Below are 12115 nucleotides of genomic sequence, written 5' to 3' on the forward strand. Positions count from 1 at the left end.
CTGTGGCTCAGTGGTTGAGTGTTGACCTATAAACCAGGAGGTTATGGTTTGATTCCCAGTCAGAGCACATGTACATGCCTGGGCTACAGGCGCGATCCCCAGTAGGGAGGAGCAGGAGGCAGCCGATTCTCTCTCTCTCTCCCCTTCTCCCTTCCTCTCTCTGAAATCAATAAAAACACTTTTAAATCAAATGTTTGCTCAACTATTTTATTCACAGTTATAATGAATCACTCCTACATATTAAAGACCAAAAATTTTCCATAGTAAAAAAGAGTATTTAGCCATGATTAGCTATCAGCTAACCTACCCCTATGCTGTCAGGCATATTTGGAAACCCTGCCTTCATTTCACCATTAGAAAAAAGGATTACCACCCAATCAAAGCTTCAATCCTGGCACCTGCCACTAGATTACTCATTAGTATTAAGTGCCATTTAGAGTTCAATGGATGAATAAATGAAAAGCAGTTGACTCTGCTTTTTATTAGCAGCATAATTGTGTTGTTAGTCATATTGACTCACCAGTCCATTCATTAATATGAAAAGAAACATCAGAACAGTGAGTTTAAATTTCTGTATATCCTTGTTTGTCTTTGTCAATCAAATCTATCCATCAACAAGCAGAGACACTAGCAATGGGGAGTAAGTTTATCATTCCAAACTGTTCCACGGGTGGAAGAGCCTTAAATTAAATCCTAGAAAGTGAAATTTTGTCAACTGTGTTAAAGTATCATCACATATATCATTCTATATGCAAATGTATTTTAATCAGGTGATTAATTTTACTGATAAACAGCTTTTGTGATTGTTTATCATCATCCATCAGGTGAACCAAAAATCAGCCAGCAAAGAACAGCTTGCTACAGAACACCCTTATGGTTGGCCATACTGGGTCAGTCCCCTGATCTACCCATCTATCTGCCCATCAAGCAATGATTGGTGTTTGGGGAGAGAATTGTCTCCAGTGACCTCAAGCACAAAAGGCTGATACTAATTCTCAAAACATTTATACATATCATTGATCTTATTACAGATTTATCCTCCCCTAATGAGTTTAAGCACTTTTTTTAATTCTCACCCAAGGATATGTTTTTACTGATTGGGGGGGGGGGGAGGCGGAGAGAAAAAGACACATTGATGTGAGAAACACAGATCAGTTGCCGCTCACATGTGCCCTGACCAGGGATAAAACCTGCAACCTAGGTATGTGCCCTGGCCAGAAATCAAACCCGCAATTTTTTTTTCTGTACTGGACAATGTTCCAACCAACTGAGCCACCTGACCAGGGCAGTCTAAGAACTCTTAACCCTATTTATACTCTCAGAAGTAATGAATTCTATAACTCCCTATCTACTTTATATGATTTTCCCCCTGAACTTTAAGGTTATCCTTATGTTTTTGCAAACCATGACTGAACAATCTGATCTGTTCATACAGGTTCCTACTACACCAGATTATTGTGGTTATATATAGCTTTGGACTTTTACCAATTCCTATCTCTTTTCTGAGTAATAATAGTAAGTCTTGCAATAATTCTCCAACAATGACCTTAATGGGCTGTATATTGTAGCCAACTGTTGCATAATTTTACCCTCTAGTTTCTATAAACTCTTGGATAACTGCCATCCAAGTCTTGACCGTGTATCTATCTATATTTAGTTATATCATCTAGATCCATTGCACCACACTAAATCATTAGCACAATAACCATAGTTAGAAGTAGATTATCTTCAAGATTACTGTAAGATAATCGATAAGGCAGTTTTAGAAAAAAGTAAAACATATCGTGAAATCTGACTCTCTCATCTGAGGATCTAAACCTTATGCATGAACAGTTAATTTCTAGAAAAGTCAAGGATACCACTATTCTCCTAAATGTTTAAAATCTAAGACATCAATTCTGCTTCATTTATTAAAATCAAAAGTGTCTGCTAAGAGAATACATTTCTCAAACGCAGCCAATTCTACCCATTCCCAGGTTATTGCCTCTTATGCAAACCTTTATTCAATTCAATAATATGCCTGGAATTGTAGGGAAAAGGAAATAGAATCTTTACCCTAGAGGGGATTGCAATCTAATGTGGAAAGACAAGGCATATTAAATGCCCACAAGGTGGTAACGAATTTTAGAGAAGTAAATGAATTCAAAAAGAAATCTAAGCTGGGCCTTAAAGGATGAGTAGGACTCTAATGGACAAAGGAGACAAAGGAAAATAGAATGAATGTTAAGGAAATGAAAATGAGTAAAAATGTCCTGCATATCCACCCCTCCTAAGATAGCATCTGTTTCCTCCTAGGACCCCACTCCACCCCTACCATTTATATACACATGAAGTAAAATCAGGCTGATAAAAACCTACAGTTCTCAACTGCCTATCAAATTAAATTCAAACTACTCAGCCTCTCTACTCATTCTAAATCTTCCAATTGACTTTCCTCTACCTCACTCACTTCTTCATATTTGACTCACCACTTCAGCTAAGGAAGTCTACTGCTATTTACCTTCCTACAGAATGCTTAGGTTTAAGCATTCAAGAAAATCTTCTGATTAGTACTCTCTAACGATAATCATCCAAGGAGCTCACACCTTTTATCTTTTATGGGTCAGATAGTCTCTCGTAATATAATCCACAACTTTTTCCAACTCATCTCCCCAATTCCTAACAAAGCATTGTACAAACAATAAGCACTCAAATATTTACTTATTTTTTATTAAATTTATTGGAGTGACATTGGTTAATAGGATCATATAAGTTTCAGGTGATTTCTATGTTACAAGATCTTTGTTCTATACTGTGTGCACATCACCCAAACCCCCCCGATCCTCTGGCAACCACCACACTGCTGTTTAAATATGACACTTGCATGGCAAATTTAAACAGCAGACAGAGAGGAATAGAAATGTATAGAAATATACAGTGTAGCTAGCGACAATAAAATTAACATGATAGTAACATTTAATGTGACAGTAATACGTGATGGTCAGCATGCCTGTAGCTCTCAGTGTTATGCATCCACAATCAAATAAGAAGCAATGGTTTACCAACCAATAGACTCAGAAACAGAGCTACTTAGAGAACTAAGGATTATAAATAGCCAATAGGACAATTTTACACATAATTCATAAAAGGAATCACAAGGTATGGGCAGCTCTAGTGAGCCATTATGTGAAAAATCATCAGCTACAATAGCACCTTCATATATAATGGACTAAAATTTTAGTGAAATTATTAAATCATCCAACATTATAAGAGATAATTCAAAATGTAAAAATATGAAATAGCTCTCTTAAAAGTAATTTCTATAATCAAGTCACATAATAACTTCTAAATTGACATACCATTAACTTAAAAAGATAAACAGTGTCCTGGCCGGTGTTCTCAGTGGTTAGAGTGTCAACCCTTACAACAAAGGGTTTTGGGTTTGATTCCAGGTCAGGGGCACATACCTGGGTTGCAGATTCAATCCCAGGCCAGGTCTCAGGGCTGCATGTGGTAGGCAACTAATTGATGTGTCTCACATCAATGTTTCTCTGTTTCTCTCCCTCTCCCTCTGCCCCTCCCCCTCCCTTCCTACATTTCTCCCTCCCTTCTACTCTCTCTAATAAAAACAATGTAGCCCTAGCTGGTTTGGCTCAGTGGATAGAGCAGTTGGTTCGATTCCAGTCACAGGCACATGCCTGGTTTGCAGGCTCGATCTCCATTAGGGGGCATGCAGGAGGCAACCGATCAGTGATTCTTTCATCATTGATGTTTCTATCTCTCTTTCCCTCTCCCTTCCTCTCTGAAATCAATAAAAATATTTTTTAAAAAATAAAATTTAAATTTAAAAAGCAATGGAAAAAATACCCTCAGGTGCAGATTAACCAAAATAAAAAAAAAGGTAAACATTGCTGAAAACAAGTTACCAAGATTACTACTTTTAACATTTTACTTTTGCAAAACCAAAATAACCTGAGTTTATTCAAGTATTTTTCATAGAATGCCAAATACATCTATGATTCAGGCCAAAAATGCACTGCCAACAATAACACAATTTAGAACAGACTCCAAGATTATGTCAGTACTGAACTGACAAAGGCATTTGACAGGAAATCTAGTTGAGACTAGATATCTTTCAATGCATTGAAAAATGATCACTATGGTATATTTAGGTGAAATCAAGGCAGTTTGTACAATCCCTTTTTCATTCTTACTGGCAAAGACAGAGAAATAAAGCAGCACTTTCCACTAGTAGAAACTGGACCAGATGGGAATACATAGCTATTCAATGCCTTCCCTCAATGCCTTCAATGGGCAGTCCCATGATTTATTTTAGTACTATCTTACTTCTTTGGAAGGGCATAATGATAAGCTTCCTATTAACAAGTTACATATTGAAAAGCATGGTTCTGTCTCCCACTTCAGTTTTCCCTCCTCATCATACTCCTCCGGTCTGGTATACTGTGAGCAGCAATGCTGTACTACACATGTAGGTAACTGGAAACCTGAGCCAAGGGGATCAAAGTTCAAGATGTTTGGAGCCACAGCTGTGTAAGAGGGCACACGTGAGCTTACACTCAATAAACAAGTGAAGGGTGAAACCAACCCTGATTAATAAAGAACTTAACTGTGACAACTAGGTGCACAAGTGAGCTCTGAGCCTTGGCAAGAACAGGGTCCAAGCCTCAGTGGCAGCAAATACGACATGGTTCGCCAACATTTTTGATGGGTAACTAGATGGATAGTACTGTAATAAAAATTACAAAATGCAGGAGGTGGGGAGCTGAGAGTTTTTGTACATGTCAAAGGTAGATACAAATAAAATTCGAATTATCCTTTTAAAAAATTACAAAATGCACTCAAATTTACATATATATGCGTTGAATATCTCTGAAAGAATACACAAGAAATTGGTTTCATTGGCTACCTCCAAGAAGGGTAAGCTGAGAGACTTTTCACTGTATCCACACAAAAAACAATTAATTTTTTAATATATATTTTTATTGATTGCAGAGAGGATGGGAAAGGGGGAGTGAGAGAAAAACATCAATGATAAGAGAGAATCATTGACCAGCTGACTCCTGAACAACACTGAACATGCAACCCTAGCATGTGCCCTGACTGAACTGTGACCTCCTGGTTCATAGGTCAACGCCCATCCACTAACACCGGCTAGGCTGAATTAAAAAAATTTTAATTTTACACTCTCAAAATTAACTGAAAAAATAACTTAATAGATGTCATGAGAAAAAGTGATTTCAGATCTTTGTGCAAACTACTAAATCAAGCTTTCAGTTTCCTCACCTGTAAAATAGGGGTTAAGGGAGAGCAGGATATAATCAATGGTTTTCAAATTGTGCTCAACTGGGGCTGCCTTGAGGGGTGCATGCCCTCTGGGCACATCATCCCCTTTTTATCTTTTATTTCTTCTCTCTTGAATGTTTGCTTTATTCAGGCTCAGGTTTTAATATCCCCTTCACCACTACTAGCTGTGTGATCCCCCCAAAATTACATAACCCAAGTCTGAATTTTTTTAATTGGTAAAATTGAACATAATCTATTTTGAAGCTCACTGTGAGCATTATGTAAGATCAACAAACGTCTGAAGTAACTGACAGTGTCTTGAGCACAGAGTAAACTTTCAATAAATGGTAGCTATAACAGTTCATTATAAACCATTTCCAGGGTTGCTGCAAAACTAAATGTTGACAACACAGCTTGGAAATGTATTCTTAAAATTTTCTGGATTCCTTTCATTCCTCTCTTTATCACTTACCTCTTAAGTTTCTATCTTCTATCCCTAACCACATCAAAAGTTCTGAGGGCAAGTCTTACTCTTGTGTCCCCAGAAAACATCTGCAATTTTCACCAAAAAGAATTTAAGAACTATCCAATAGCCTGGGGTGGACACTATCACTTCAACTCTACCATTTCTTATTATGCTGAAAGAAAAGAGAATAGGATATTGAGGAACGAATTTTGCAGCCTAGTTCTCATGTCACTGATCCACATATTGGCATCTAGTGGTAACTATTTTATATTACAGATTAAAGCCCTTCATCCACTATTCCTTCAAAACCAATTAACTGTTGCAAACACGTATCAGAGTTTATCGAAATTTAATCAAAACCCCAAAAACAATGTCGTATGTTCTGTACTGTTACAGGCACTATAAAAATAGAGTTTCTTGCAATAAGGATAATTTTATGCTTTTTAAAAATATATTTTTTTATTGATTTCATAGAGGAAGGAAGAGGGAGAGAGAGATAGAAACATCCATGATGAGAGAGAATCATGGATTGGCTGCCTCCTGCAAGTCCCTCACTGGGGACCGAGCCCACAACCCATGCATGTGCCCTTGACCGGAATCAAACCTGGTGCCTTTCAGTTCGCAGGCCGATGCTCTATCCACTGAGCCAAACCGGCTAGGGCAATTTTATGCTTTATAACTTGCTAGATAAAACAAATTTTAAAAAAACATGATGCAGATCTGATCAAAGCAATTTCACCATTTTGAGTAGACAAACATTTCTCAACTCTTGACTTTATTCCACACAAAAACCTATTTTAGTGTCTGAGGTATCAAACTGTACTTCTTTCTGGGCTTTTGTGAAGGGAAAACAATAACCATTAAAATTGTACTCACAGGATTGTACTGAAGAGCAGATACGTAAGCTTGTACTGCCCCTTCCATGTCACCTGCTGCTACCAATGCGGCTGCCAGATTAATATAACCATCGATGAAATCGGGCTTGAGGCGCAATGCATGCCGGTAATGCTCAATTGCTTCCTGCAACTGTCCTCTTTCCTTGTACACATTTCCCAAATTTGAATAGGCTTCTGCCAAAAGGGGGTTCTGTTTAATTGCCAGAGTGCTAAAGTGAGCAGATCTGAAAAAGGCGAAAAGTGTTGATGCAGGGGTACGCATGTTAGAGAAAGAAGGTATGGCCCATACACAGCTCAATGTGCTATTGCTAATTATGTAACAATAACATTATCTTTAAACTAGCACACAGGAAAAGTTTGGAAATCAACTCTTTTCAAATGTGCAGGTATTCAGATTTCAAATTGGAATGCTCTTTTTCCTTATGAGATAAAATTCTTACTAGAGTCTTATTCCCAAACTGCCACATTGTAAACCACGATCATTAAGATCAAGAATGAAAATGCTATGTGCATGAGTCTCACTTTCCATTTGTTGGTACACACCTTTTAATGTCTAAATAAACCAGAATGACAATTTATTAAAAGGATATAAGAACTGATTAATTCAACTGATTATCTAAAGTAGCATATAACTTAATGATGGTCTTTACAACTAAGAACCTCCTACCACAGCATATACAGCATCATTTCTGAGTATTCTGTCCTTCAAGATGACACATCTTACAAAGGTGAGGCTGGAAGGTCAGATGTATACTATGAATATTTATTACCTGAACAGAGCTAAGAAAGCAGCAGAGTTAGTGGAAAAAAATCTAGAAAAGGTCTGTAGTCATACTGATAACATAACCACCACCACAAAGGGAGGGAGAAAAACTGGCAGCTGGGCATGTCACAAGTGGACAAGACAGATGTGCGTTGGTGGCTCAGTTGAAACCCAGTATTGGAAACATTTCAAGTTCAAATATTTAAGTATTATTTTTCAAGCTCAGCACCAGAGGCAGCAATCACCAGAAGGTACCCCATCTCCTACCTGTCCAGCCTTCGACACTGGAAGTGTATAGACGAAAGTAATAAAAGCACACCAGTATTGTCTGGCTCTTGTCTCCAGAGCTGCATGCAGTGTCTCTCAGCTGCCTCAAAATCTCCTGCCTGATATTCTCGATGTGCCAACTCAGCTAACCCTTGGAAGGAAAGCATACGTTTCGTTGGTTCTGGAGAATCATCAAAACATTTGAGGGAAGGAGGGGGGAAAACAAAAAGTTAGAAATGCAAACAAAAAATGTGAAAATATGGTCTATTAAACTTAAAAATGAAAACGCTTGAAACTATGTAAAGCACTAGAGTGTTCTGCACATTATTTATTAACATAATTAACATCAGGTGCAGAAGTGACATTTTAGAATTGATCTATTAACTTTCTTTCCCAGAGTACATAGAAATATTTACTTTCAAATAATATTAAATTTTATGGCTATAAATATTTTACATTTTTAAGTTACAAATCAGAAGTAGCATCTAAAGATTCACTAATTTACTAAACATTATTCTTTACAGTTAACATATAGCATCAAAATACAAAACATGATTTGCAAGGTCACAACGGTTTAATAATGTCAGAATAACATACTGGGAAACTTAATACTTTCTCCCATGTTTTAGATGGGATTTCAGGGAGGGAGGAGTATTGGTAACTATCTCTTAACTTGGTGGGGACACAAGATGCGTTTTAAACTCAACATTTTAGTGACGTTTTGTATACTTCACAACTTAATTTGTTTAAATTAAGGGCAATACCAGAAACAAGCATAAGGCGGGTGCTATTTTTAAAACAGCTGATAAACAAAATGAATTCATCTGTCAAGAGCAAATATATTTAAAGGGGTCATCAAACATTTTAAATAAAGACCCAAGATTATATTGCTCCTCTACCATCCCATACTCATGATGAAACCAAATTAGCTAAATCCCATCCATGCTGCTTTAACACTGGCATTTTCCAAAGAGCCCTGACATTAACTAAAGGATTAAGAAATTGCAAATAACCCTATATAAATCAAGTAGTTACCTAATGCTGCAATGATTTTTTTAAAGGATAGGAAAACAAAATATAAAACCATTTGACAAAGTGCAACAGAATGAATAATAAATGAAAGCACTTTGCTGTGTCTACTACAGTGACTTAATTCAGATACATAATGATAAAGCCCAGAGGAAGGGGGGGAAACACATCTAAGTCTCAACTTAATACTTTAATTTAAACAGTGATACATTGCTGGAATTTCACTAGATGGTTACAATGGGAAACCATGTACAAATTCCTTAAATTCTACCAATGTCACAGTAACCAGTTCAAATTAGAGACAAGCTCCCCCAATCATTAGAACTGACAAGTGATCTATATACAGGAAAGCAAAGTTCATTTCCTGAAGAGAATATATAGTTGACCAGAACACAAAGCAGAAAGACTTGCATCCAAATCTGGGGGATATTGTAGCTCTAACTAAACTAGAAAATTACATTTCAGACAAGTCTCTAGACCTTCTCAGCCCCTTATTTCAAAACATTATCAACTTTTCAAAGCCACTTATTTAACACTTGAAATGACAACTCCCTCAAATAAAATAACACATTAAAAAGGGAAACCTTAAATCTTAAAAATCCCTGGGAGGGAGGGGAATACTAGTTATTAATTTCACTACCTACAATCATGGATAAAATACGATTGAAGATTCGCCTACTACTTACTTCACAATCCCCAAACACATTAAATAAAATCCCGGACAGATCTCAATTGCGAAACAAAAAGAAAACAACAAAAAAGAACCTCATGGGAAAGCTTAGAATTGTAGCCCAATCCCCACCCTCCCCCACCCGCCCCAAACAGCCTCAATAGGGAAAGGCAGCTGAAGGACACTCCTATAATTTGATTGTTTTCTTATTTTTAGTACCAAATGATCTCGACTGAATTGTCGAAAAGGGCAGCTAACACTCCAGTTGCTTTACAAACTCTTCAAGCAGGATGAAAACTTAAAAAAAAAATACGCACCCTATGAATAAAGAGATACCGAGCTCAAGAATGGAATGGAAGACCCAGAGGCGGCGGCGGAGGAATACAGGGAGAAAGTAACACAAAGCAAGAATTCGGCCCGCAGGGTGGTCAACGCCAAAGAACCGGCACGGGTGGTTTCTCCCCAAGGGTAGGAAGCGGGCGTAGGGCTGGCCACAGCACGAAGGAAAGGGTGTGGTTCCCCGCGGGAGGGGAGGGAGCGCGGGGTGGGAAATCCAGGCTGGGGCAGCTGGTGGAATTGCGCGCTGGCAAAAGGAACCCCTGGAAATTTCCAATCTAAATTGGGGCTGCTCAACTGAAGGAACACCAGTAAGGCACTGCCCAGGGGGTGCTTCTCAATGTCCCCTCTTCTTGAGGTGACTTGCAGCACACCGAGGAGCTTTTGCTCATCCTTGGATGATGCAAAGTGAGGATATGATTACATAGACTAGCACCCCCGCCCTAGATTGACAAGAGGACCAAATCGGGCTAAGGAGAAAGGGCAGTAAGGGGGATGAAGAGGGATGTGAAAAGGGGGAAGAGAGAGGCCGTGAGCTAAATTTAGGAAGAAAACGGTAGCGACGGGGTGTCAAAAGACGGGCATTCCAACGCAGTCCATTCCGAAATATTCTAAGCGTGCACTGGTGACAGAAGCGTCCCGAGAGCATGGAAAGCTAGGACCTTTGTGAGACTGAAAAGCAAGAAAGGAAGCAAAGAGCGGGGGAAGCAAGAGGAAATGTTTGCGGAGCAGACGACAGCGGAAAACCCGATTAGATGCTGGTAGACGACGGTAAGCTCAGCAATGCACTGATGTCATGGGGATGGCTGGAGGGAAGGCAGGGGATGAGAGGCAGAGAACGGCGCAAGACAACAACAGGGCGTCTGCCAAGGTAGTACGACCACCAGTACCTGTGCTGTCGGCCACGTTGCCCACGGAAGACGCCATCTGGAGCTTCTTGAGAGCAAGAAGGGTGTGTTGAATCCTGCAATGCCACCACTACTTGCAATGTTTCTAGAGGTAGGAGTGAGAGAGCAGCTCCCGCACCAGTGCTTTGGGAGGCTTGAGCGGAGGCAGCACTTAGTCTCCGAACCTTAAGAACTCTGGTTAGCCATCTACTCTCACGGTCTTGAAATGGCGGCGATGGCTCCTCCACCGAAACAACACGGACCGGAACTACTTTCTGTTACAATCAAGTACCAGCGCGGAAGGAGCGGGACAACAGCGCACCTACAAAATGACTAGGAGCTCTCGCGTAACCTTCCGCGCAGGGTCCATTGCGACGAAAGAGATTGTGCGGAGGGCGCAATGGAGTAACCCTTTCGTTTTGGCTAGGGGTTAGGGCACTGTCTAGAGCAGGAGTGCTAAGTTTTTTAACAGTGAGGCGGAAGGTTAAAAAGAAACTCACGTGACTAATACATTTTTGCCAAAGTGGTACAGTCTATTACTTAGCCAAGAAGGTAGACGATAACATAAATGCCAAAGGCATCTACAAAAGTTTAATCAACTTTATTCCTACAAAAACGGACAGTTACAAGCCTAATAGAGCAAGTAAATATAAATTGGTTATATTTCAAAGACTGAACTGTTCAAAACGATGGGGATTAAAGGTTTCAATTTGAACACGTCTTAATTCTTCTGACTTCAACCATTGATTTAAGTACTTTGATGAAAAAAGACTGGTCCTTTCACAGGGCCAAATGAATGCAAACATCTCAGATTTCGGTCATTCAGCCCAAAACTTCAAAATCATTTTGGTATTTAGATAATTCTGCCCACAGTATTAAGGCAAACTGCTTCCTAACTCACTGACATGCTGAGAATTTATTATTCATTATTCATATTCCTCAAAATTCATGACTTTTTTCTGAGTTGTGACTTCATTTCCATCCAATAGCTTTGCAAATCCTCACAATTGGTGATTTCATTTAGCTCAAGGCAGTGCAACAATGATAAATGAATTCACTTGCTTATCTACCTAAACCACACCTCTACATTAAATCGGAATTGCCTCCACAAGTTCCTTGAACAAATTAGCTCTTATGATCCTCCTGCAGTTTCAAGTCCACTGCGTAGACATTTTGTCAGATTAGTATTTATACCTCATCTCTTGTTCTGGTAACTTGCCAAATCAGCAAGAAATTATTATAAACCTCCCTAGCCAGTTTGGCTCAGTGGATAGAGCTTCAGCCTGCGGACTGAAGGGTCCCGGCTTCAATTCCACTTAAGGGCACATGTCCAGGTTATGGGCTCAATCCTCCCAGTGTGGGGTGTGCAGGAGGCAGCTAATGATTCTCATCATTGATGTTTCTTTTTTTAATTTTTTGATTAAGTTATTACATATGTGTCCTTATCCCCACATTACCCCCATCCCCCCACTCATGCCCTCACCCCCCTGTTGTCTGTGTGTCTATATGCTTGCACAC

The 12115-nt window shown here is 39.1% G+C and overlaps 1 protein-coding gene across 3 annotated transcripts in view; it reads right to left on the bottom strand.

Moving 5' to 3' along the window:
- The window catches only part of OGT (O-linked N-acetylglucosamine (GlcNAc) transferase), a 50406-nt gene extending 39541 nt beyond the window's left edge, over nt 1–10865 (bottom strand). Inside the window, exons 1-3 of one of the 3 annotated variants that reach the window (XM_059679423.1) lie at nt 10601–10865; nt 7676–7826; nt 6626–6869 (exon numbers count right to left, since the gene is read on the bottom strand). In XM_059679423.1, the coding sequence (XP_059535406.1) occupies nt 6626–6869; nt 7676–7826; nt 10601–10637 (432 nt within the window). In that variant the 5' untranslated portion in view covers nt 10638–10865. Of the gene's footprint in view, nt 1–6625; nt 6870–7675; nt 7857–9691; nt 9889–10600 lie in introns of those variants that run through there. The other 2 variants (XM_059679422.1, XM_059679424.1) reach the window with 2 other exon arrangements.
- Between the last annotated feature and the right edge of the window lie 1250 nt (nt 10866–12115).

The sequence above is a fragment of the Myotis daubentonii genome, chromosome X (assembly GCF_963259705.1).
Source record: "Myotis daubentonii chromosome X, mMyoDau2.1, whole genome shotgun sequence".
Taxonomy (NCBI): Eukaryota; Metazoa; Chordata; class Mammalia; order Chiroptera; family Vespertilionidae; genus Myotis; species Myotis daubentonii.